General features: G+C 40.1%; 1 protein-coding gene and 1 long non-coding RNA gene across 3 annotated transcripts in view; one reads left to right on the forward strand and one right to left on the reverse strand.

Moving 5' to 3' along the window:
* Window positions 1–27,453, forward strand: part of LOC137763957 (uncharacterized) — a 66,168-nt gene that overhangs the window by 7,689 nt on the left and 31,026 nt on the right. The gene's annotated exons all lie outside the window — the stretch shown is intronic.
* Window positions 4,345–27,453, reverse strand: part of SPARCL1 (SPARC like 1) — a 51,795-nt gene continuing 28,686 nt past the window's right edge. Inside the window, exons 2-11 of one of the 2 annotated variants that reach the window (XM_068542417.1) lie at window positions 24,646–24,709; window positions 19,898–20,008; window positions 18,522–19,511; window positions 17,146–17,218; window positions 16,271–16,389; window positions 15,919–16,039; window positions 14,307–14,443; window positions 11,962–12,110; window positions 10,975–11,123; window positions 4,345–4,776 (exon numbers count right to left, since the gene is read on the reverse strand). In XM_068542417.1, the coding sequence (XP_068398518.1) occupies window positions 4,748–4,776; window positions 10,975–11,123; window positions 11,962–12,110; window positions 14,307–14,443; window positions 15,919–16,039; window positions 16,271–16,389; window positions 17,146–17,218; window positions 18,522–19,511; window positions 19,898–20,008; window positions 24,646–24,699 (1,932 nt within the window). In that variant the 5' untranslated portion in view covers window positions 24,700–24,709 and the 3' untranslated portion in view covers window positions 4,345–4,747. Of the gene's footprint in view, window positions 4,777–10,974; window positions 11,124–11,961; window positions 12,111–14,306; window positions 14,444–15,918; window positions 16,040–16,270; window positions 16,390–17,145; window positions 17,219–18,521; window positions 19,512–19,897; window positions 20,075–24,645; window positions 24,710–27,453 lie in introns of both variants that reach the window. The other variant, XM_068542416.1, reaches the window with a different exon arrangement.

The raw sequence follows: 27,453 nt of genomic DNA on the forward strand, positions 1-27,453 counted from the left end.
AATCTTCAAACGCCAATGTCGTATCATACTTAGGATCGGAGATACAACACCACTGGCTCAAGTGAGATTTCTTATGTAATATACAAGTAAATCCACCTTGAGCTGCTACCCGCCATGAGATCTACCAGGTCTTCACATGGTCTAGGTGCCGTTACTGACACTTGCAATTTCTGAAGAAGGAAATGATATAGGAAAAATCTTGAAAGGCATAATGGATTGGTAGAGAATAAACACAATATGAATAAATTCAATGAAGCAAATCAATGTGATCTTTACTGGCCAGCTGATTCTGAAAGCAAAGCTTTATATGGCCTTAAATTACATTTAATTCAAATGAACTTACCTTAGGAGTTTCAGACTAAATCACTGTACTCTGGAATTGAATATTGGAAGAAAAATCAATTTCATCATATTCCTTTTAAGACTTGTCCCCATCATCTGAAGAAAGTCATATCCCTTTATAAGTCACTCTTCAACTATTTTATACATATGTATTTGAAATTCAACTCTGATTTATCTTCAGACTATTTCATTTTGCCTGAAATTAGGCAGCTTATCTCCCTTTCCCTTTTTCATGTTTCTTATTTGTATTTTTCTTCCTTCTGGATTCAAACCCTTGGCTTTATTTCTTCCTTTGATAAGTGGACCTATTCATTAAATTATCCAAAACAATACTTTTACCTAGTGCGATAGAAGCAGTCCAAATTATACTGTGTCTTTTCAATTACCTTTGCTTCAAATGGTCCTTGGGCAACAAATTCAAAGAGCAGTGTGATCTAGAATCTCTATGCCCATCTCGTATTTAAGCGATATTACTAATGCCTTTGTGCTCATGGGTAATATGAGTCACAGAATTTGATGCAAAATTGAATAATTGGTTTTAGACTAGGAACACCAACTTCTAAAGTATTTCAGTTACACAGAGGTAGGCTTAAAGACCGATTACTGAGAAATAACTTCATCTCCTTGGTTGGGATTAGAGTAGTGTCTTTACTGCAAACAACTCACAATTAAAAATTATGACCACTAAGAATATTCCCTGTAATTCATTTCTAATCTCATAGCGTTGTGGTCAGAAAAGATGCTTGATATGATTTCAATTTGCTTAAATTTACTGAGGCTTGATTTGTGACCCAAGATGTGATCTATCCTGGAGAATGTTCCGTGCGCACTTGAGAAGAACGTGTAATCTGCTGTTTTTGGATGGAATGTCCTATATATATCAATTAAATCTATCTGGTCTATTGTGTCATTTAAAGCTTCTGTTTCCTTATTTATTTTCATTTTGGATGATCTGTCCATTGGTGTAAGTGAAGTGTTAAAGTCCCCCACTATGATTGTGTTACTGTCGATTTCCTCTTTTATAGCTGTTAGCAGTTGCCTTATGTATTGAGGTGCTCCTATGTTGGGTGCATATATATTTATAATTGTTATATCTTCTTCTTGGATTGATCCCTGGATCATTATGTAGTGTCCTTCCTTGTCTCTTGTAACATTCTTTATTTTAAAGTCTATTTTATCTGATATGAGTATAGCTACTCCAGCTTTCTTTTGATTTCCATTTGCATGGAATATCTTTTTCCATCCCCTCACTTTCAGTCTGTATGTGTCCCTAGGTCTAAAGTGGGTCTCTTGCAGACAGCATATATATGGGTCTTGTTTTTGTATCCATTCAGCCAGTCTGTGTCTTTTGGTTGGGGCATTTAATCCATTCACGTTTAAGGTAATTATCGATATGTATGTTCCTATGACCATTTTCTTAATTGTTTTGGGTTTGTTTTTGTAGGTCCTTTTCTTCTCTTGTGTTTCCCACTTAGAGAAGTTCCTTTAGCATTTGTTGTAGAGCTGGTTTGGTGGTGCTGAATTCTCTTAGCTTTTGCTTGTCTGTAAAGCTTTTGATTTCTCCATCAGATCTAAATGAGATCCTTGCCGGGTAGAGTAATCTTGGTTGTAGGTTCTTCCCTTTCATCACTTTAAGTATATCATGCCACTCCCTTCTGGCTTGCAGAGTTTCTGCTGAGAAATCAGCTGTTAACCTTATGGGAGTTCCCTTGTATGTTATTTGTCGTTTTTCCCTTGCTGCTTTCAATAATTTTTCTTAGTCTTTAATTTTTGCCACTTTGATTACTATGTGTCTCGGCGTGTTTCTCCTTAGGTTTATCCTGTATGGGACTCTCTGCGCTTCCTGGACTTGGGTGGCTATTGCCTTTCCCATGTTAGGGAAGTTTTCGACTATTATCTCTTCAAATATTTTCTCTGGTCCTTTCTCTCTCTCTTCACCTTCTGGGACCCCTATAATGCGAATGTTGTTGCGTTTAATGTTGTCCCAGAGGTCTCTTAGGCTGTCTTCATTTCTTTTCATTCTTTTTTCTTTAGTCTGTTCCGCAGCAGTGAATTCCACCATTCTGTCTTCCAGCTCACTTATCCGTTCTTCTGCCTCAGTTATTCTGCTATTGATTCCTTCTAGTGTAGTTTTCATTTCAGTTATTGTATTGGTCATCTCTGTTGGTTTATTCTTTAGTTCTTCTAGGTCTTTGTTAATCATTTCTTGCATCTTCTCAATCTTTGCCTCCATTCTTATTCCGAGGTCCTGGATCATCTTCACTATCATTATTCTGAATTCTTTTTCTGGAAGGTTGCCTATCTCCACTTCATTTAGTTGTTTTTCTGGGGTTTTTTCTTGTTCCTTCATCTGGTACATAGCCCTCTGCCTTTTCATCTTCTCTATCTTTCTGTAACTGTGGTTTTTGGTCCACAGGCTGCAGGATTGTAGTTTTTCTTGCTTCTGTTGTCTGCCCTCTGGTCGCAATGTACTCATGAATTCAGTGTTCCCATTTAGCCTGGTTCCTGGCTCGGAGGACACCGGTCCTTGTAGTCCGTGGCGCCTCCACTTCTCCTCGGTTGTCGAGCTGAGACCGACCACTAAGAATATTAAAGTGCTTTTACAATATATCATCCAGGGCAGCTATACATGTGGAAGCCTTAACTAATAGAAAAATTTAAGGTTCTAAAACTTTCTATTATTAAATAATATTTTTATTTCAAAATGAAAATTATTTTCAAATAAAACATTTTTAGTGAATCGGTAGTGTCCTCAGCATTAAAATCACTTTTCACTATTCCAAAACACTTAAAGTATTTAAAACATTAAACATAGTAATTTAGGTCTAATTAATGCCTCCAAATTTAATTTCACTATTCCGAACAAATGTACAATTAGAAACGTGGTTTCGAATTAGTTAGGACCTCCCATGACATTTCTTTGCAAGTACACGTAAAAACATTCTGAATTTTGTAATAATTCTTAAAATTATTTCTGCAGTTGGAAGAAATTATAAATAATGCTTAATTAGATTTTAATTAATCAAATTGAACTTAATTATTTACACATGACCTGGTGTGATGTGGTCTGGTTAAGAACAAGTGACTCACTGAGCTAAGAAAAGACAATACAGTGTAAAAGATAAAATACAATTTTGAAATTAATCAGAGATTATTCTGATAAAAAACAAACTCTTCCATAAGTGTCTTTAAGATAAAATTCCTAGGGGCATATTCTTTAAGTGACTATCACAGATAAGCCTCTCAACAACAACAAATTTTTGATTAGTTGAAAGAAAATAAAGACAATTGCACTGATATATTCCATTTCAGATAGGAAAATATGTGGGGACTTCCCTGGCAGTCCAGTGGTTTAGGACTCTGCACTTCTGCTGCAGGGGGCAAGGGTTCGATCCCTGGTTGGGGAACTAAGATCCCACATGCAGTGTGGCGGTGTGGCCAAAAAAAAAAAAAATAGTGACCAAAGAAAGACACAAATTTTCTCTTATGACACATTGTCTTGCTATCAAGTTATTCTAGTACTATTCACCTCTGACTACCTTGGGCATCAAGACACTTCAGGGCTCTCCACTGTCTGTTATCTTTACATTCCCTTTATTTTGAGGACATGAAATGTGTAGAGATTTTGCTGGGCCTCCCCTTCCCCAGACACACATGCACATCTGCACAAAAGCTAAAATTAGTTGCATCCAGCGGTGCACAATCACCCATATTTTAAATTGAATTTGGTGAAAAGCACTTGAATTCTTTTTTTTTTTTCTGTTTAAACTTAAATTATGACAAAAACCATTCATGAGCAACTACCATTTAACAACTGAATATTTGTTTCCCATAAGAAACAGCTCCCCAACCACTCATACTATTTTTTTTTAAGCAGTAGGGTCTAGAAAGTGTGATTATAGTTTGATATGAAGTATGAGCCCTGGGTTGGTCTTTCACATATAATTGTTCAAGTAAATGACTGGAAATAAACTTGAGTAAACATTTGGATTTTTATTAGGATATTAAGATACTGAAAATAACACACATCAACAACAAAGAGCCTTACTTCACTTTTTTGAAGTGCACGTGGTATTATGGACAAAATGAATGTATTATTTTTTCGAGTTTTATAATCTTTAAGTATCTCATAAATGGATGCAGAGAGTGATGAGTTAAACTCCTGTTCACAAACAGTATACAATATTTTGCATATATTGACTTTACTTAATTTTAAAGTTTTATTTCCAAAGTTAATGTTAAATGCCTGGTGCCTATACTGTTATCAAGCAGTTACTCTCATTGTCGTCTCAGACATGCAAGCATTTTGCTAAATATAAATCTACAAGTGTCACACTGCATATACTTCAGAAGTGGTCAGAACAAAGGAGGATGCTGGGTAGTTTGAGTGTTTTCACATCTTAATTCAAAACAGGAGATTTTCATCTATGTCTTCTGTAAAAAACAAAAACAAAACATACTTTTAGAAAGTAGCCAGAGCAGTAATATAAACAATGTTAGAACTAGGGGATCAGAGAACCCATCAATAAGGCAGTACGATGGTGGTCCTCCATCCTGGTAGGGCGTCAACATCACCTGTGAAGCTTTAAGAACTATATATCCTTGGGCCTCACTCCTGCCCCCCCCCGAATCAGCATCCCCATGGGTGGGCCAATGGCATGTATACATTTAGAAAGCTCTGCAGGTAGTTCTGATGTAGGGTTGAGAACCACTGATAGAGGAGGTTGAGGGGAAACCAGGCAAGAAGTGCCAAGTATACTAATCTGTAAGGGTTGCTAAAATATAACCAAAATAAATAGAAGTATAGTGCCAGTTATATCAAATTTCCAATCAAGTAATTGTGAAAGAACTTGTTGCCACACTAATGGAAGAAGACAGCATCCTCTGGGGGATATAAGACTGCTCCTTAGCATTGTGGCCCACCCTTACTCAATAATTCTTGAACAGATACCTACAGCGGATTAATCTGAAGCATACTACCCTGTCTGGGACACCAAGTAGTTTTCCTGCCCAATGTAAGTTTTCCTCTTGCCCCAAGAGATGGAAAGATTACAGACTTTTGCTGTATTTCTTGTGAGCACTGGCTTCACTTGTAAAGTAGGGATAATAGTCTCCTTACTTATAAATTTACTCATATTTGCACTCATACTTTTTGTCTTCTTTTTTTTTATAATTTATTTGTCATTTTTCCCTTGTTGCTTTTAATAATTTTTCTTTGTCTTTAATTTTTGTCAGTTCGATTGCTATGTGTCTTGGCATGTTTCTCCTTGGATTTATCCTATATGGGACTCTCTGCACTTCCTGGACTTGGGTGGCTATTTCCTTTCCCCTGTTAGGGAATTTTTCAACTATAATCTCTTCAAGTATTTTCTCGGGTCCTCTCTCTCTCTCTCGTCTCCTTCTGGGACCCCTATAATGCGAATGTTGGTGTGTTTAATGTTGTCCCAGAGGTCTCTTAGGCTGTCTTCATTTCTTTCTGTTCTTTTTTCTTTATTCTGTTCCATGGCAGTGAATTCCACCATTCTGTCTTCCACATCACTTATCCGTTGTTCTGCCTCAGTTATTCTGCTATTGATTCATTCTAGTGTATTTTTCATTTCAGTTATTGTATTGTTCATCTCTGTTTGTTTGTTCTTTAATTTTTCTAGGTGTTTGTTCTTTAATTCTTCTAGGTCTTTGTTAAACATTTCTTTCATCTTCTGGATCTTTGCCTCCATTCTTTTTCCGAGGTCCTGGATCATCTTCACTATCATTATTCTGAATTCTTTTCCTGGAAGGTTGCCTATCTCCACTTCATTCAGTTGTTTTTCTAGGGTTTTATCTTGTTCATTCATCTGGTACATAGTCCTCTGACTTTTCATTTTGTCTGTCTTTCTGTGAATGTGGTTTCTGTTCCACAGGCTGCAGGATTGTAGTTCTTCTTGCTTCTGCTGTCTGCCCTCTGGTGGATGAGGCTATCTAAGAGGCTTGTGCAAACTTCCTGATGGGAGGGACTGGTGGTGGGTAGAGCTGACTGTTGCCCTGGTGGACAGAGCTCAGAAAAACTTTAATCCGCTTGTCTGCTGATGGGTGGGGCTGGGTTCCCTCCCTGTTGGTTGTTTGGCCTGAGGTGACCCAGCACTGGAGCCTACAGGCCCTTTGGTGGGGCTAATAGTGGACTCCGGGAGGGCTCACGCCAAGGAGTACTTCCCAGAATTTCTGCTGCCAGTGTCCTTGTCCCCACAGTGAGCCACAGCCACCCCCCGCCTGTGCAGGAGACCCTCCAACACTAGCAGGTAGGTCTGGTTCAGTCTCCTGTGGGGTCACTGCTCCTTCCCTCCTGGGTCCTGATGCACACACTACTTTGTGTGTGCCCTCCAAGAGTGGAGTCTCTGTTTCCCCCAGTCCTGTCGAAGTCCTGCAATCAAGTCTTGCTAGCCTTCAAAGTCTGATTCTCTAGGAATTCCTCCTCCCATCGCCAGACCCCCAGGTTGGGAAGCCTGACGTGGGGCTCAGAACCTTCACTCCAGTGGGTGGACTTCTGTGGTATAAGTGTTCTCCAGTTTGAGTCACCCACCCAGCAGTTATGGGATTTGATTTTATCATGATTGTGCCCCTGCTACTGTCTCATTGCGGCTTCTCCTTTGTCTTTGGATGTGGGGTATCTTTTCTGGTGAGTTCCAGTGTCTTCCTGTCGATGACTGTCCAGCAGTGAGTTGTGATTCCAGTCGTCTTGCATGAGGGAGTGAGCGCACGTCCTTCTGCTCCGCCACCTTGCTGTCTTCTTTCTGTTCAGTTGAGAGGTGTCCCTCCTGTTGACTTGGAGGCTAATCCTCTGCCTGTGCTCAGGATCTCTTCTGATCTCAGAATTCTCCCCTATTTTCCTCTTTTTTTCTTATACCCTCAATCTTTCCTTTTTTTTTTTTACCAGGCCCTTCCCATTAATGTTTAAATATGCTGCATATCCAGCCTTGAGAACAGTGCCTGGTACTATGTAGACCACCAGTAAAGACTTGTTGAAGGAATGAATGCATGAGTAAATGATAAGAGCTCAAGCCTCTTTTATTCTAAAAAATGCTTCCCTCAACTCTATATCCCTCTCTAGCTCATTCCTGCCTTCACACCTTCACTCTTTAGCCTTTCTTATCTCCTCTTCTTTCTCATGTGTCTGGCTTCCATCTCTACCATTCCACAAAAGCTGCTCTTCCAAGGCCATCCAGGGTATCCTTATTTCTACGTCCAATGAATATTCTGTCTTTTACCTTACTTGACATCTCAGCAGCATTTAGCACTGTGATCTCTTCTTCCTCTTTGAAACACCTCCTTAGATATGGCACTATCCTCTTTTCTTTTTCCTTTCAGGAGACTTTTCATTCTGCCTCATGTACTCCTTCTTCCTCCTGTATCCATCATCTAGATGTTCCTTGGTATTCAACCCAAAACCCGTTTCCATGTAACTCAGCACATTTTCCTAAGAGAATTAATTTCCTTCCCTGGTATCAGTTATTTTCTGTATGCTCACAATCCCCACATATGTCTTTCAATTCCTAAATTCCGTCTTAAAAAGCAGACCCATATATTCAACTATCTTTTTTTTTCATTTTAATTTTCTTGGCAGTGCTGCACAGCATGTGGGCTCTTAGCTCCCTGACCAGGGATCGAACCCCCGCCCCTTGCATTGGAAGTGCAGAGTCTTAACCACTGGACCACCAGGGAAGTCCCTCAACTATCAAGTGTACGTTGTCACCCAACGACTTCAAAATTTAATGTGTCCCAAATGGAATTTATCTTTTCCCCCCAAACCTGCTTCCGTTCTTGTGTTTTCTGTCTCAGTGGAAGGTACCTCTCCTTACCCTGCCTGGCCTGTGCCAGGAACCGAGGCATTGTACTTCTCTTCCTCTCAACCTAACTGCCTGCTTCCTGCCTCCACGTATTTCCTATGAAACATTGTCTTATTATTTCTGCATACTGTACATCTTGAATATGTTTATATTCTCAACTATATCTTGAATATGTTGATATGTTAAAATATATTTGAATATGTTTACTTTTCTTTTTCCCTACTATAACTGCCCTAATTCAGGTTCTCATCAACTTTTGCCTGGATTCACCACAACAGTTCTCTGGCTTATCCACAACGTAACCAAAAGAATCTTCCTTAAGTACAAATCCAGTGAAATCACTCCCTTGTTAAAAACCCTTTGGGGATCCTCCAGTACGGTGGGGATAATGTCTTTAACTGGCTTAGTAGGACCTGCGTCATGTGACTCATTTCCCCTGTTCGTCTAGCTTGGAAGGTTTTCCTAAAGATTAATGTGGATATATGTTAATACACAGTATGTCATAGGCACTAAGTAAATAAGACTCCTTCACCTCGTAATTGAATCCCATTTTTACACACAAGGAAAATGAGACTTGCCGAGGATAAGTGGCATGCCCTAATTCGCATAGCTAGTTAATAACAGAGCTGGAATATTTGAGCACATCTAGTTCAGAGCAAAGGAGGTTAAAATTCAGGACGACACTGTCTACAATTTATCTTGTCCTGTGGATTTCTCCGTCCTGCGGGAATAAATTTGTATGCTTACAAATAGACATTTTTTTTTCTTTCCCTAGCTGAATCCCAAAGCAGTAACTTGTTTACATGTCCTGACTGAATATTTAATATCTGCTTTATTGGCTTATTGTGTGATAATTCTTTCCCTTCTTCAAAATGTAATCATAACCAAACCACAGTGAACAAACAAGAACATTAGGAGCCTTGCGAGTCACAGAACTTTAAGCCCTTCCTGCTTCTCCCAGACAACCACCCAGCACAGGGCCTGCGTAGGCCCATATGCTGAAGAGCTGCCAGAAATTTAGAAAGCAACAGTGAAGTGCAACTGGTTTCCTTAAATGGTCTCTCTTTAAATTTGCCTTTGGATCACTCCTTTAAAATCACGTGCCATACAAAAGGGCATACATAAATATGTCCTGTCCCAGCTAAGTTTTTTTCTTGATAATGGTGGAGGGGAGGGGTCAGGGCAGCTGTCCTTGGGTACATTTTATCTTTTCAACATGGGAATTGGAAAAAAACATTGTTAGCCAGTTTTAGGGCTGTATATGAATTTGTAAGTACTGTGCTTATAGAATAGTTGTTAGGAAGGAAATTGGCGTTATTTGCATGAGACTGGGTCTTAATTGCCTGTTAATTTCCTATTGATGTTAATAGGGTGTAAACAGTATGTGGTCGCCAGTCTCCACTCTGACCCCCAATGATCCCCATCTCCTGTGGTCTCCCCCCACATTGTAGCAGGGTTAGACTGTGTGACAAACAGAATATGGCAGAAATATGTCACTTCTGAGATTAGCCCTGCAGGGAACTGCGGCTTCTGTCTTGGACTCTCTCTCTCTCTTTCTGTCTCTGTCTCTGATCACTTGCTCTGGAGGGAACCAGATACCATGTTATGAGCAGCACTGTGCAAAGGGCCACATGGTGAGGAACTGAAGCCTCCTACCAACAGCCACGTAGGTGAGCTCAGAGCAGATCCTAAAGCAGATCCATACAGGTAAGGTCCTCCCGGATTCCTGACCCTCAGAAACTGTGAGAGAGATTTTAAGCTTCTAATCTTTAGGGTAATTTGTTGTGCAGAAATAGACACCTAACACACAGAACGAGGTGCTTACAAAAATATTCATTCTTTGCTCATTGCAGTTGTACTTATTTCACAGAATAACGTTGTAGAGGAAAAGGACCTTTTCTGCTTATCTATTTGTCAATAAATAACTAAATCCTCATATTCCAACTCTTTCTTTCCAATTTCAAGCCATCATACATATGCATAAAGAATATTTTTAGAGTGAAGTTCACACAAGTTACCTCTTTTGGGGAAACTCTGACCTTTGATGAACTTACTTTTCTTTATTTCTTGGCTGCATAGTCATCCTACATATACGTATGTCGTGAACACATGGGTAAAACCTCTACTTTAGAGATTTGATGTTCATGTTGATTTACGTTCTGTGAGCAGTTTTGATTGCTCATTTTTTGAACATCTTTCATATCTCGATTATTAAAAACAGGCTTGCTCGTAAAAATCAACTGTAACTTAGGAAAAGAAAAGGAAGTACATTAAGACATAACCTAGCAAAACAAATGTCTAAATTTAAATTCCTCCCCTGCAGGGGGAGTTCCTTTTGGATTAAAGGAATAACACCTGGGCACAACTGGTGAAAACCTTTAGTGTGTTGGTAATAAATTCTAAGATTCTTCTGGCATCTCCCATTTTCAGAATCAAGCTTGCTGTTTTACTCTTCACATATGATTTGTTAAAGTTTGGCCCAATACTCAGGTTAAGGAAGGATATAAAGTCCCTCCTTCCTTCCGTGGAAAGGTAGCCTTCGGAGATTTGGCTCAGCTCTCTGGATTCACATCACTTTCTTAGGCTTAGCCTATTTCTGAGACCTCAGTGCAGTTACCGCTTAAATGTTCACCCTTGCTACACTTTGAAACAGAGATCATAAAGGAGGTAAGAAATAACCTTGCAGTCTGCCCCCTTGTGGTCTCTAGGTTACAGTTTGAACACACAGCAGGACCTGTCTATGAGGGCTGCAGGGCTTAGGGCTTATCTGGAGAAGAGGACACCTCTCTCCCTGGGCTGATGATGAATTTACCTTCTTTAATTTCAAAGCAGTGACCCCACTCCTCCAGGGTGATGTGCTTATCCTTGTTGGGGTCACACTCTTCAAAGAAGCGCGTTATGCAGTGTTCCAAGGGCACCAGAGATGCCCGCAAAGGGGCGAGCTCAGAGTGGGTCAAGACTCTGCAATGAGATAAATGGCAGCCAATTAACTGGGTAACTAACTTGTGTATGAAGAGCTAACTCTTAGCATCACCAAGGGCATTTTTCTTCCACAAGGTTGCGGAGGACGGCAAATAAGTAGTGCATTCATGAAGAGCTACAAATGAAATACACTATTTGTGGGTAAGACAGACAGCTTTTGGGAGGTCAATTCATAAGGTTTCCTTCTTCCCTAGGAACTATCCTCCCTCCACCCTAAACTTATAGGGGTGCATCCCAACAATCATGTTTATACAACCTGGCTCTTACCACTGGCCATACCGGATCATTCCAGACGTAGGTGCTTAATCCAACTGGGGCCAATCAGGTTAGCTTCAGAATTTAGGATCAAGAATGAGAAAGAGAGGAAAGAGCCTCTCGGGAGGCTGGACCCTAACATGTAAACTTGAGAGCTTGTGGAATTGTGGCCATATTCTGTTATTTTCAAAGCAGCTCTTTTCTTTTTTTCTTAAATTTTTTGGATGTGGACCATTTTTAAAGTCTTTATTGAATTTGTTACAATATTGCTTCTGTTGTATGTTTTGGTTTTTTGGCCGCGAGGCATGTGGGATCTTAGCTCCCCGACCAGGGATCAAACCCACACCCCCTGCATTGGAAGGCGAAATCTTAACCACTGGACGGCCAGGGAAGTCCCTCAAAGCAGCTTTGTGTTTAGACTCATAACCGTATTTGCTTGACATTTCTGTGCTCTAAAATGGCACTGGGAAGTTTCCTAAATCTGTTTAGAATTCTTGGGTATAGATAACTGCACATTATATCAGGGAGGTGACCTAGTAATGGGAAGGTGGAAAGTTTTTACCTGTCCCTAGGATGTTGGTCCAGTTCACTAAACTGCCAATGCACAGGATACACATACATATGGTAGTTTTTCTTAAAGTCTCTTAAGAGAAGGTCAATTGAGTGGTCCCCAGCCAGGAGTCTCTTTTCATCCAGGTAAATTTTCTTGACCTGAGATTAGGAAGGGAGATGATCATTAGAGAATCAGGCAAGTGTAACGGAATTATCACTTGCTAAACTTTACTTGAAGAGTAATCCTAACATGACAGAGGAAAACAAACCCAGAACGTTATTTGAGAACAAATTACATGCCTTCTCATCAACACTACAGCTTTCTGCATAGAATAACAGCTAACATTAAAAAAACCCTGGGGTTTTCAGAAGAAATTTAAGTGTTTTTTGGATCTTTTAACCAAGTGATGTTCCTCCCATTTCTTAAAACTATGAAAAGGTTTTAATGAAAAGGGCTGAACTGACGTAGACAAAATTGTTCATTTGTTAGTGGAAAGTTCTGTTCTTCCCCACTGGCATACTCCATTCTTTTTTTTTTTTTTAAGATTTATTATTAATTAATTAAACTTATTTTTGGCTGCATTGGGTCTTAGTTGAGGCACGTGGGCTCTTCGTTGTGGTGCGCAGGCTTCTCTCTAGTTGTGGCGTGCGCTCTGCAGCTGTGGCGTGCCAGTTCCAGGGCACCTGGGCTCTGTAGTTTGCAGCCCTCCGGCTCTAGTTGAGGCGTGTGAGCTCAATAGTTGTGGCGCACGGGCTTAGTTGCCCCGCGGCATGTGGGATCTTAGTTCCCTGACCAGGGATCGAACCCGCGTCCCCTGCATTGGAAGGCGGATTCTTTACCCCTGGACCACCAGGGAAGTCCTGGCATACTCCATTCTTAATCCTTTATGTATTTCCATCCAGTGCCTGCTGCGGCTCAGGTTAGCCCTGGCGTGATGCTGCTTGGCACCCCCATTGAAATTTCCCTGTTTTGTATCTAACGCTCTCAAGGCTGTCTGTGGCAATGTGTTGTTAAAGAGAGAGGATAGAAATTATTTAGGGGCAATGCGTATAAAACTACCAGCTTGTGACGTTACCTATTAGTGCACTGAGTAATTGGAAGCAATGAGAACAGAACTTCTACTTGTTCTCACGAACACATCTACCAATTTCCCTCCTCGTCACCGTGCATGGAATTCCTTCGTTCCTCATCTGCTAAGCCCAGCCGCTCACTGGTGCTTAGAAGCTCACCCCTTCTCATCTACTCAAGAATACTCTGTGGCAGGTGGGCACCCTTCCTTCTTTACTGGATTATTTCCAGAAGCATACAAACACCCTCTACCACCTTCTGCTGGTAGATAGGACCCTTGAACTCGCATTCCTCTCCACCTGCCACCCATTTCACTTTTCCCCTTTACAGCAAAACGTCTTCTGTACTTGCTGCTTTTACATCATTCCTCCTATTCTCTTTTGAACCCTATCCATTCGGGCTTTTCTCTTGCAAAAACAGTGCCTGTCAAGGTCAGCTATGACTGTCATGTGCCAAATCAGGGGCCAACTCTCAGTCCTCATCTCAACAACCTGTAAACAGCATTTGACACAGTTAATGCACACCCTCCTACATGTTTTATTTTTTTCTTTATAGCATGTTTCATCCCACCTGACATAACATATTTGCACAAATGTTCATTTGCATATATTTATACATTTGCATGTATGTTCATATTTGCATACCTGTGTATATAACTATATATCGTCTCTTTGCCTAGAACGTAAGCTCATGAAGGCAGAGATTTTTGTTTGGTCCCTTGCTGTAGTTCCAGCATGTAAATCAATTCCAGGTACCTGGCATACACTCAATAACTATCTGATGAATGAATTTTCCCTGGGAGCTTCTAGGATTAATATTCTGCACTTTTTAATCTTAATACATTACTGACATTGTTAATAATGGATTTCCCTTGTATCATAAATCTATGTCTGGCCTATAAAGGCAAAAAACACGTTTAGATTTAAATCATATGCCTGGGCCTGAACATATAAACGCTGAACTGAGGTTCACTTTGCTCAACAGAGTTTGCTCGAGGGATGAGTTCCAGAGCTCTTGCTCAGGCCCCTGCCCTGCGTGTGGGAATCGGGTGGTTTGGCTGTGTCCCAAACTTTGAGGCGTGAACGATGACCACTACTATTCTGTTACTCCATGGGTGTTGACCAGGAGTGGCTGCTGATATGCAGAGGAGGGGCTGATATACCCCTCCCCTGCGCCCCTCTCCCACCCCCCTCCCCCGGCCCCCCCTCCCCCGCCCCCGTCCCCTGACGCTTTTTTCCTCAAGCCCTGTAGACAGACGCTTAGGTAGCTGGCCGTGGATAACTTACTTTATTTCTCTGCTTCTCATTTAGATATCCAGCGTGCTCAGGGTTAGGTTCATAAAGCTGCATGAGGATATTCTTGAGCCAGTCTCTCATCCTTAGAGGAAACTGGGTCACTTCAAAGTCCGTACAAGCAGGAATAGCTGTTCCAGGCAGAAAGTAAATTGATTTTAATTTTGGGGTCTTACTCCGGTCCCAAGGAAAGTCCTCATAACAGGACGCTTAACAACTTCCGGTGACTGACAGCGTCCTCACTGCCCCTCCGTCACAGCAGTGGTCCTTAACCCTGGCGCCATAACAGAATTGCCAGGAGTGTTTTAAAAACATACCAGATGCCAGCTTCCATTCAAAGAAATCCTGATTTGATTGATCTGGGGGTGGAACCTGGGCATCAGGATGTTTTAAAAAGCTCCAGAAGTAATTGTGAGGTGCAGCCAGGGCTGAGAACCACTGCTCTAGAATCAGAGAGCTGGAATTCAGAGGTGGAGGTCACAAGAGCTATTTATTAGGAGAAAAGAGAAGAAGGCAGACGTTAGCTTATGCTGTGGAAATAATGTTAAATCTCAGTGGCTTAAAGGAACAAACATTTATTTCAGGTTTATTGAAATACAACTGACATACCACACTGTAAGTTTAAGGTGTGCAGCATAATGACTTGACATACGTATACTGTGTAATGATTACCGCAGTAAGTTTAGTTAAACACCCATAACCTCGTATAGTTACTTGAATTTTTTATTTCCTTGTGGTGAGAACTTTCAGGATCTACTCTCTTAGCAACTTTCAAATACACCATAGAGCAGTGTTGACTGCTACGCTGTACATCACATCAAACGTTTACTTCTCCATCCTGCTACGTGTCCCCTGTAAGTCGGCAGGAGAGCTCTGCTCCTCTGTCTCCCTGGGGCTCAGGATGGGGGAGACACCGCCATCTCAGCATCATAACACGAGGTGAAGAGGGCATGGAGAGCCATACACCAGCTCTGAAATGCTCTGTCCAGAACTCCCATGGACGATTTTTGCTCAGATTTCACTGGGCGAAGCAACTCATATGGCTGCATCTAACATCAAGCGGGCTGAGAAACTGAATCCTCTCATGCGTCTGGAAAGACAGGACACCGCTAATGTGGAGAATCACTTAGCGACCAGGAGATCCAAACACAATTGAGAGCATCCTGGGGAAGGAAGACAATTTCAAAAAATTCTGGAAGACCATGCTGTCATTAAAACTTCTTGGCAAAGGCTTAGCTTGGGAAGAGGACAACTAATTTAACAAAATTCCAATGATTCATCTCAGTTATTAAGCGGATAACATTATCATAGTGGTTCTGAACCCTGGCTGCACATTAGAATTGTCTCGGTTACTTTAAAAACAAGTGAAAAAACAACGCCAAGGTTCCAACCCAGTCCAATTAAATCAGAATCTCTTACAGTTAAAGCCTGGGCATTATTCTTCTAATTTTTAAAAAAGTCTTCCCAGTTATTTTAATATGCAGTCTGGATCCAGAACTACATTAACTTTTTGTTGTTGTCGTCTGCATATATATGAGTACATATATATCTGTATATAATTCAGATTCACCCAAAACACTTTCAGCAGTGGTGGTTGGACTCTTACATTTGCAGGCTCCAAAATAATCCAGCTGCAGTTGGTGCCCCTTTTTGGTCCCCTCCAGTCTGCACTTAGTAGCAAAGAGATGGCAGGAGCTGGCATAGGTCTGATTGTCAGTGCCACAAACCTAGGAAAGACAAGTAGGAGAAAAACCTCAAGCTTGGGAATGTTCATTGGGAAAACACTCTGCTTAAAGTCTGTCTAATGAACTGCTGTTTCTATTGACTGTTGTTTAAATATTAGATGATAACCTGGGCATTTACTTTTTTCTTTAACAAAAGATTTCAATTGCAAATTACTTTCATTCAAATCACTAACTGTTTGATGTCCCTTAAAGACCATTTTGTAGAATCCTTACTTGGTCAAGGAGTTTTGTAGGAGGACAAGTCACTGGATCTTGGCAAACACAGTGGGGTTTTCCCTGTTGATCAGCCTTGCAGACGTGTCCTCTTTTACACTGGAAGCTCATGCAAGAATCTGACAGAAAAGTTTGGACAGGAAACATGGACAAAGCTAAACTGAGTGCATAAACTCAAATTCATCCATCCAAACAGTTCCATTTTCATGAATAAGAGAAATTTTGGGAAAACATTAGAAGCCTTTTTTTTTTTTTTTTTTTTTTTTTTTAGAAGCCTTTTTAATGGATGCGTTAATTTTCAGGTGGGACCCTCTGGCTCCAGACTATTTTGCATAATAGTCTAGATTTCTTTGCAGTTTGGATTGGGGATTTAAAAAGAACAAACAACTCTTCTTGACCTGCCTGCAATGGTCATAGTCTGACGTCTACAGAGCAGTGCTGTGCAAGTTGGTCAAAAGTTAAATAAAGCCACGAGAATTTTATGGGTGAAATTCAGAATTTTGTGATTGGGGTATGTGATTAAGAATTAGGTCTTTATTAAATATGGGATCTCAATTCTAAGTTATGGATTTGAGTGTAAATAAGGTAGAATCCATTTTTCTTCTTTGAAGCAAAAGGACTTAGAGAAAAAGAATTCTAGCTTTTGCAGTAATATTGCAACCGGATTTCCAGTTTGTAAACACAGTTACCATAGTTGTAGATCAAATGTGCACACGAGAATGTCAACAATTTATGGGAGCATTTCCTTGGGGAGGAGTGGGGAGAGGAAAAATTCTGTGCAGTAGTCACAAATGAAGGCGTGGGGATAGCCCAGCATAGCCCATTCCGTCTCTCTCCTCATATAGTCACAGACTGCTTGCTTAGCCCGTACTCACCGACACCGTGCACCCTTGTGTTGCCTTCAGTTGAACTGTCATCTTCATTCGGTGAGCTTTCTGCTTCCTCGGCCTTTATAATAACAAGAGCAGAAGCTGAAGTCTATTTTAGGGAAAGCCTTTACATAATTTATATTTCCACTGTGCGTACCTTCACAGATCTTTTCATACTCCGATCATTTCAGATCTCAGAAGGAGGAGACACCAGCCGCAACCGTGGAAATAGACAGTAACCCTCTGAGAACAGGAGCCATTTCTATCTTTATGAACTGGGTTCAGTGCTATATCTCTGGGGATTACCCAATAAACATTGGAACTAACATCAGAAGCGAGGTTGGAACCCCCCCTTTGGTTTGGGAAAACAGTAGAAATGCGGTATTACCATGTGATTCTATAGTTAAGACATGATTACATTAGTAATCTCTGTGACGCTATTGCGAAATGTTTCTTACCAGGTTTCTAAAATGTAAGAAAACCCCTGCCTTAGAATGGCAGCGGAGTTCTCAGGAATCGAAGTTAGTATTCACCTTGCCCACCAAAAGCTGTGCCGGGTGCTGCCAGAGTTTTGCATGAAAGCTCCAAATGATTAAACAACCAAATAACAATATGTTTCTTCCCTTCCCTCACCCTGTTGACGTTTCCCAATTATCATTTTGGTGTGTGTTTGCTTTATAAAGCTGTAGCTGAAGTCTTTGTTCTTTGCCTTTATAGCTAAATCAATAAACATTGCTGGATCTCTTACGTTATTATGTTAGAGGCATTTTGCTAGACATTGGTGATCAACTTGACTATGACCTGGCACCTGCTATCAAGGCATGAGAGCAGCAGTTGTCATGCCTCCCATCCCTCTTATCTATCAGAATTTACCACTCTAGGTAGTGCCAGGGACGTTCAACTGCCGGTATCTGCATCTCTGTGCCTGGAAAACCACGGCACTCTATATGGCCTGCTCAAGGACAGACTGGAAGTGCTGGGGAATTAACACCTCTCCTAGTAATCCTCAGCTTATATAAAAGCCACAGCTCCCTCACTCTCCAAAGGGGATAATTCAGAGGAATGTGCTTTACATGGCTTTAATTATGTACCGTTGATGAGCTTCCTTTCCTTCCCTGTATCACTTCTCCACTCCTCTTTGCTCCCTGAACTTCTCAAACAAACTGCACTAAAATCCAGGATATTCTTCTAGGGGAACCCAAATAAAACAGGCATTTTCAGACTAATGATGGAGATGTAGAGAAAAATAAATAATTATAATATATTTTAGTAAGGTACTAAGAGATAAGCACAAGGGATTGCCAGAGCACAGAGAAAGGTCATGGCTATTTTTTGAAAAGCTAACCACTTTATCGGACAAGCATCATTGTAAATAATCTCACCCCTCGGTTTTCTACAGGTTCGCTGGTATCTACATTCTCATTCTCATGTGCTTCTTCTCTTTGCTCCTCATATTTAATGTGATGGCGACTGGGTTGAGCTCTTTCATTCTCCAGGAAAGCCTCGCTTGGGATGGAGTACTCCTCACTTGCGTTGTGTCTGGGGCCATCATCGCCATCATCATCAGCCCCATGATTTCTGGGCGTGATGTTACCATCATCCGTAGGCTCCACCAGCAAAGGCTCAGAAAGAGTCTTTTTGTCCATCTCCTCATGGTTGCTGACAACTTCAAGGCCAGGCTTTCCTTCTTGGCTCTGCCATTCTTTGTCTTGATTGGGCTTACTGATTTTTGAGGCAGTGTCCTCTTCCATTTCTGCGTTGGTGTTTTCCTCTTCCTGCTCTTGGCCACCCTGTTCAAATTCATCTTTCTGCATCGTGCTTACTTGAGTTGGTTGATAGGACTCTTCCAAAATATCGTCCGACTGTGTACTGTCTTCTTCCTGCTTGCTGTTGGAATGCTCCTTGGGAACTTCTCTCTCCCTTTCTTGGTTATCATTGTGGGTACCAACTTTACCTGGCTCTTTCTCCCCTTCCTCTTCTCCATTTGGGATATTTGGATCCTGCTCTTGGTTTCCCTGAACACTTAGGTCTTGGCTATGTTTGCTGCTCCTGTTCAACTGAGGATGTGAGTCATTTATAGGTTGTTCTTGGTTTTCCTCTGTCTCTGTGATGCTTTCTTGTTGATTAGAATCGACAATGGAACTAACATCATGACCAAGGAATCTCTCGGGGAGTTTTTCCTTTGGAGGCTCACTCATATCTTCTTTTAGGTCCAATGTACCTTCAGTTGGTGTATACTCCAAATTCACAGTTAAGTCACTTTCACTTTTCTCTTGATCCTGTAATCCCAGGTTTTGGCTGTAACTCTGGTCCTGATCTGCTGACGGGTCATGGTTTTCCTCCTCTGACTTTAGTAATGAAGATTTTTCAGGCTAAAAAGAAAAAAGTTTATCCTTGAAACAAATGATAATGTCATATCTACATGATATTTACAATTCGTAAGCCAACATTGAATATTTCTTAATTCTTTTTCTTCACATAATGCCTTATAAACTTATTTTTGATGTTCTTCACATTCGATAGCTACAAGTTTAACCTGAACTTGAATTTTGTGAAATAAAACAATTATGTAGCCCTTCAGCCCAAGAAGTAAAACTCATTAATCCTCACAATTCTGTTAGAGATTGGAGGCAGTTGATGTGATCATCATCTTAAAAAAATTAAACTTAGAGTGAATAAGGTAGTCTCTTTGACCACGCTTTAGAATTGAGGCCTTGGGAGACAAAAGTCTGTACTAGTATAACCATGTTACTTTTACCTTATGAGTGGGATGGTCTTCTATGGATACTGCAGTTTCCTTTTCATCTTCTGCATCTTCAGCCCTTACAATGGGGATTGCAGTGTGCTCAGATGTTACCAACATTTCAGCCTGTTGGAAGGAACTCAAGGAATCAGCAGTTGGGTTGGAATGATCAGATAGGAACCTTGCTTGTGTCTGAAAAAATTAAAAACTGGTTTGTTATTCATGCCTAAATGTTAATGTTTAAAATTTCTAGCTACTTTTTTCTTGTCATCATTGTTAGTAGTAATATATTTCATTTATAACATCAGTTAAAAGATATTCTCTAGAATTTTTAAAGATACAAGCAAATAGAATATAATCTTAAGTGAAAACAAAATCCCAATCATGATTAAGAAAAAGTTATATATGCAGAGAATGGGGGAAGATAGGGCCAAAATGATTTCAATAATAGCAACCTCTGATTTTTGGAATTATTTTCTGTGTTTTTCAAACTTTTACAAAGCATTTATACTTTATAATTTTGAAAAATGTTGTTTAGCACAAAGTTGAAATCAAATTAACCATAGGCTATAGCACTGTGCATTTTCTTAAATTAACTTTTAAGTACTCACTGATAATTAGCAGAAAAAGTTATAAACCCTTTATTCAGTATTTGTGTACTTTCCTAACTCTATCAGTCATATATTCATCAGGAAATCATGTAGTAAAAAAATAATTTAATCTTGAACTAATTGAAAAACTGTATGAAACAGGACACGAAGTCTAGAAGGGCTGAACAGCTATGGAGTATTACTTCCTTTATAGGAATAGCTCTATTTCTAGCAAGACTGGAGGCATAGATGAAGAGCTGGGCAGTGATACATGATGGAGAAGTTGAACAACTGGACGTAGAGATAAGAGACCTTCCTTCATGTCTTGACTCTGCTATTTACTATGTGTGGTGGTTTGACAAATTGTTCATCTGCACTCTCTCATCTCTCAAGGTGAAGTGAGCAGAAATATCAAGATAAGGCTATGTATACAAGACATTTTGTGAATTTTAAGGGGTAACCCAAGTGAAAAATTACTATAGCTAGTAGTAATATCACACAGTGGTAATAATATGAGCTGTCTGATATCTTAGGCAGGTATTCATCACAGATCTTTATTAGAGAGATACTGTGAACACTCATGTCAGACAGGTCCAGGTATAAGTATAAAACTCAGATTTTATTTGAATTGACTTCTCTTTACTCCATTACCAGGTCTTGTAGTGCTGATTATATAATGTAAAGAAAGTCATGGAGTACAGGATTTTACTGATTGATTTATTGACTGGTTTAATTTTAAAGTGAAATATAAATTACCTTTTAAAAGTTTTTATTTCATATTGGAGTATAGTTGATTAACAACGTTGTGTTAGTTTCAGGTGCACAGCAAAGTGATTCAGTTATACATGTACATGTATCTATTCTTTTTCAAATTCTTTTCCCATTTAGGTTGTTACATAATATTGAGCAGAGTTTCCTGTGCTATACAGTAGGTCCTTGTTGGTTATCTATTTTATTCTATTCTATTCTATTATTTTATTTATTTATTTATTTAGTTTTTGGCCACACCCCGCAGCATGTGGGATCTTATTTCCCTGACCAGGGATCAAACCCACGCCTTCCGCATCGGAAGGCAGAGTCTTAACCACTGGACTGCTGGGGAAGTCCTGTATTGTTTTATTAATTTTTATTGGAGTATAGTTGCTTTACAACGTTGTGTTAGTTTCTGCTGTGCAGCAAAGTGAACCAGCCATACGTATACATATATCCACTCTTTTTAAGATTTCCTTCCCATTTAGGTCACCACAGAGCACTGAGTAGAGTTCCCTGTGCTATACAGTAGGTTCTCATTAGTTACCTATTTTATACATAGTAGTGTATATATGTCAGTCCCAAATCTCCAAATTCATCCCTCCACCCCCAGGATTTTTTTTAGATGTGGTTTCTTCTCCTGCTTCTTGTTACCTTTTCAACTAAAAGGAATAATCATATTTGAAAAAATTTCCAGAGAAGCCATTTTTAAGAGGAGCATGGAGAAAGAACGGTGGCCAGTTTGGCAAGTTGCTGGCAGGGGCCTGACGGAGGACAATAGTGGAGGAGACTTTAGGCTTATTAATGGCGAACTGCTCCCCGTCTCTGCACCTTTCTTCCTCCACTCCCCCTCAGCAAGCTGGAAGAAATGCAACAGCTTATCTTTCAGAAACACAGCAGCTTATCTTTCAGAAATTTTCAGAAAGTGAAATTCTGTTTCATCATTCTCTCCACATGTGTATTTGTAACAACATACCCTCTGGAAATCTGTGTGGGTTCTCCGAACCATACAGAACCCACTTATTTCTGGAGAATTCAGGCAGGCAGAGAAAGTATACAAGATTTTTAACAGGTATATCCTTTGAGAAGATACTTAGTTTTTTAACACGGGACTGAATCTGTATGAAAAAAAATTTTCCTAAGAGGGAAACATCTGGAACATGTCTATATGCAGGCGTGTCATTCAAACATTTGGTTCAAAGACCCTTTTGATGCTTGTTTACATAGTGGCAACAGCTGCAAGGGCAAACCGCATTTTCAGGAGAAAACAATGGTTCTGTGGGAACTTCTCTCTGTGCTGAACATATTAATTATCCCACTTCTGTAATTTCAGAGGAAAATTTATAATTACAGCTGGAGCAGCCCCTCACTACTTAAGCCTGATTCTTAGCAGTGCTCATAAATTCTTTTTTCTAAGAACTACTTGGTGTGGGTGGCATGGTGTTTATCCTTGCTGACACATCTGTCAGCCAGAAGCTATCCAAAAAGCAAGGACAGGGACTTCCCTGGTGGCCCAGTGGTAAAGAATTTGCCTTACAATGCAGAGGACGCGTGTTCGATCCCTGTTCAGGGAACTAAGATCCCACATGCCGCGGGGCAACTAAGCCCGCGCGCAGCAACTACTGAGCTCACACGCCTCAACTAGAGCCCGTGTGCCGCAAACTACAGAGCCCACGTGTCCTGGAGCTTGCGCACCACAACTAGAGAAGAGAAAACCTGCACGCCACAACTACAGAAGAGAAAACCCACACGCCACAACTAGAGAGAAGCCTGTGCACCACAAAGAAAGATCCCACGTGCTGCAACTGAGACCTGACGCAGTCAAAAATAAATAAAATACATAAATAAATAATAAATAAATCCTTAAACAACAACAGCAACAAAAGCAAGGACAGAATCTTAGACGCAGTAGAGAGGGAAGGAGAGAAGGGACAAGAGATAAATTGCTTTGTCTTTTTTAAGGAGGTTGATTCATCCATTTGGTGAAAAGGAAAAAATGGCACAAATCCTTTAGTCTGATTAAGGATGATATGGATCCTTTTGGAGATATACAAATGATCATCCAAGCTACGGTCCCATTAAATAAACAAAGACAACTTTCATGTATTTTGAGGCTGCTGACATCGGCTCAGCTGATCTGATTTGTGTGTGGCTGATTTATTGCAGTGTGAATGGTGGGGCTAATATATCTGGCTGTGAAGAAAAGAAAGTTCTAGTCCTGTCTGCTTTCAGCATGTTTGCTTGGACGTACCCCCCCAAGTGTGAGTTAGGAGCTGATTTATGGTTACCATATCATTTCCTGTCCCTAACCTATTGGGTCCTGCTTTCATTATAGACTCAGAATTTCTCAGCCAGTATGTATTGATCTTGAAGAAAATGCTGCTGGCGAGTGTGGGTATTTGCTCCAAGATTTCTCATACTAATTTCTTAGATTTCTCATATTAGCCTGGTGAGCTCCATAGCAGAATTTATTTCTTCCTGTTCTCTTTGGTATTTGGGCATATTCCCTGGCTAATAGACTGTTAGTCAACACTTTCAGCTGCATACTTGTATCTTGTAGAACCTGTTAGCTCTTAAAGAAATATTTTTTTTGTCGACCTTTTTTTTTTGTTGTGTCTCGCGGCTTGTGGCATTTTAGTTCCCCAACCAGGGATCGAACCCAGGCCCCCTGCAGTGGAAGCATGGATTCCTAACCACTGGACCACCAGGGAATTCCCAAGAAATATATTTTTTTAAAGTACCTTATTTCATCTTTACTAGTCATTCATTCCTTGCTTGGGAAAAAAGTAATTTGATTAAAATAAAAATGAACTTATCTACAAAACAGAAATAGAGTTACAGATGTAGAAAACAAACTTATGGTTACCAGGGTACGGGTAAGTTGGGGAAGGGATAAATTGGCAGATTGGGACTGACATATACACACTACTATATATAAAATAGGTAACTAATAAGGACCTACAGTATAGCACAGGGAACTTTACTCAGTACTCTGTAATGGCCTACATGGGAAAAGAATCTAAAAAAGAGTGGACATGTGAATATGTATAACTGATTCACTTTGCTGTACACCTGAAACTAGCACAACATTGTAAGTCAACTATACTCCAATAAACATAAAAAAATTAAAAAAGAGAACTTCAAACCATTCTATAAGAACATTTTATTTATTTATTTATTTATTTATTTATTTATTTATTTATTTATTTATTTATTTATTTATTTATTTTGGGAGGGTGGTCCCTGATTTGTTTATTTCTTAAAAATTTAGGGCTATATAAAATCAAAACCACCTCACAAGTGATATGATTAACATGCTACTAAGTAAATAGCGCAAGCTGAAGAACATTTTCTTTTAAATGGAGGATTTCTAAACTGAATGTCAGGAAGGAGAGATGTAACAATAGAAGAAAGGATATTTACCGGGATTGCAACTGCAGTTCCCAAAATGAACAGGAAACAAATCACAGACTTCATTTTTCTAGACCTGTAGACGAAGAAGATAATTAGCAGTAGTGGGTAAAAGTTTCCTTGTAAAAGATTAAAAGATATTCTGCTTAGCAAATATTGAACTTGATACTGTCCTTTGTGTTTAAAGGCAATTGTTGTCTTTGTGGACTAACACGTCTGAAAAGACCGATTAATGACAGTTTTTACCCAATCATGTCCCTCTGAGAACGACTCCTTGATTTTTTGGCCCAGCTGTGTTTGGCAGAACCTGTCTTTGTTTTGTTTTGTTTCTATTAATTTATTTATTTTCTTTTATTTTTGGCTGCTTTGGGTCTTCATTGCTGTGCGTGAGCTTTCTCTAGTTGCAGCAAGCGGGGGCTACTCTTTGTTGCGGTGCACAGGCTTCTCATTGCGGTGGCTTCTCTTGTTGCGGAGCACGGGCTCTAGAGTGCAGGCTTCAGTAGTTGTGGCACGCAGGCTCAGTAGTTGTGGTGCACGGGCTTAGCTTCTCCGCGGCACGCGGGATCTTCCTGGACCAGGGCTCGAACCCGTGTCCCCTGCATTGGCAGGCAGATTCTTAACCACTGCGCCACCAGGGAAGCCCACCTAGCTTTGTTGATGACTATGCTTTCTTGGATAAAGGCTTTATGCAGATCTTGGGTCTGAAGATTTGTGAGTGTTCACAGAGAATGTAAAAGTCACAAAGTGAAGTAATATAGTGGGTCAGGTTTGGATTAAACAAACTGCTTCTTTGGTGTTGGAGAAGCTCATACATTCAATAGAGATTTTTAGAAACGAGACATCGCACTGCCCTACAGGGGCCAGCCATGTTCACTAATTTAGAGGTCGCACATTGGGAACCTGTGAGCTGGTGGTGGCTTGCAGATGGATTGGGTTTGGCAGGCACTGTGTGTTTTAAACTAGCATTCTAAAACCTGGAGCTTTCATGTGAAAATTCAGATTTGTAGCTTCTCTTGAACCATTGGGCCTCTTAGCACCAATATGTCTTTATGGCAACCGCTGGCTGGATCTGAGTTGAGACTATCATCTATAAGTGATGCTGGCAGTTGTACCTGGTCTGTCTCATTTTTGTTATTTGCCATGCACTTGAGTTTAATTAGTTCCAAATGAACTTATTTAGTTTAGAGATGAAACAAGTGAGGCTCAGAGAGGCTAAGTAAATTGGCCTCCACATGAACTCTTAAAATAGTGGGCTGTCTACATTTTCTTGCAGAGTATCCCTAAGCCTGGTAGTCTGAACTCTGAATGGGATTAGGGGTACACTTTTTATTCTTTAATAGAGATTCTCTCGATATCCCAGAACTAGAATATGACTTTTTAAATGATTTTTTAGAGTCACAGTTTTCTATATAAATACATCCATAGAGCTTTAAATATTACTTTGATGTTTATAAAGAAAGTGAGCAATTTCTTCTGCTAGTTACTCAATATTTTTAAATAAATGCTTAAGCGGGTATTTAAAAATATCTTAATATTTAACATTATTCAACTAATTTAATACTGTAACAGCTATCACTTCACACACACACAACACATGCACGCACACATGCGCACAGTACTCTTCTTCTCCTCCTTCCCCTCCCCCCTTCCTAAAATAATTGTATCACAATTCTTATTTCAATCACTATTTAACATTATGACCAGGTAAATATTCGTCACAGCTGAGCCAAGTAGCAGTTTCTTGTGTTGAATAATACTTACGTTTCTTTTCTTGAACAATATTTTGTTTTTGTCTGGACCTAGAAATTGCCTCCCTTTTCAAAGTACTTTCCCATGTACCCATCACTTATTCTTCCCACATTTTCCAAGGTAGGTGAGGCTATTAAAATAAATCATAATCTAGAATTTAACATTCATTCACTCTTTTCACCAGTATTTATTAGGTTTATGGAACTCTAGTCATTTGTATTTTAGATCAGCATATTATTACTAGTCTACTGTTTTGGAAAACTGTTAAAATAGTATAGTTTCAGGCAGGGTCTCTTTATCTTGGCACTAGTAACAACTTGGGCTGGATGATTTTCAGTTGTGAGGGCCGTCCTGGGCATCGTAGGATATTTAGCAACATCCCTAACTTCTACCCATGGCACGTCAGTAGCAAGTCCCTCAATCCCCACCAGTTATGACAACCAAAAGTGTCTTTAGACATTGCCAAGTGACCCTGGAGGGCAAATTCACCTGATTTAGAACTACTGTCTTAGTAGAAGGAACATGGTGCTTTAGGATTAGAAACACATATATTTGAACTTGAACCCACACTTGCCATCCATGTAATCTTTGGGAAATTACTTAACCCTCTGAACCTCAGATTCCCCATCTGAAAATGGGGATAACATCTGTGATGGTTAATTTTATGCGACAACTTGACTGGCCTGTGGGATGCCCAGGAATCTGGTTAAACATTATTTCTAGATGTGTCTGTGAAGGTGTTTCCAGAAGAGATTAGCATCTGAATCAGTAGATTGCATAAAGCTGATTGCCCTTCCAGTGTGGGTGGGCTTCATGAGAACTGTTGAGGGCCAATGAAAAGTTGGAATAAGGGAGAATTTGCTCTCTCAGCCTCACTGTTTGAGCGGGAACATTGGTCTTCTCCTGCCCTTGGTCTGGAACATATACCATCAGTGTTCCTGGTGCTCAGGCCTTCAGACTAGAACTGCAGAGTTACTTGAGATCACCATGTTTACTGGGTCTCCAGCTTGCAGAAGCCAAATCATGGAACTTTATCAGTGTATATAGTTGAAAGAGCCAATTTCTTATAAT

The sequence above is a fragment of the Eschrichtius robustus genome, chromosome 4, assembly GCF_028021215.1.
Source record: "Eschrichtius robustus isolate mEscRob2 chromosome 4, mEscRob2.pri, whole genome shotgun sequence".
In the NCBI taxonomy this organism is placed as follows: Eukaryota; Metazoa; Chordata; class Mammalia; order Artiodactyla; family Eschrichtiidae; genus Eschrichtius; species Eschrichtius robustus.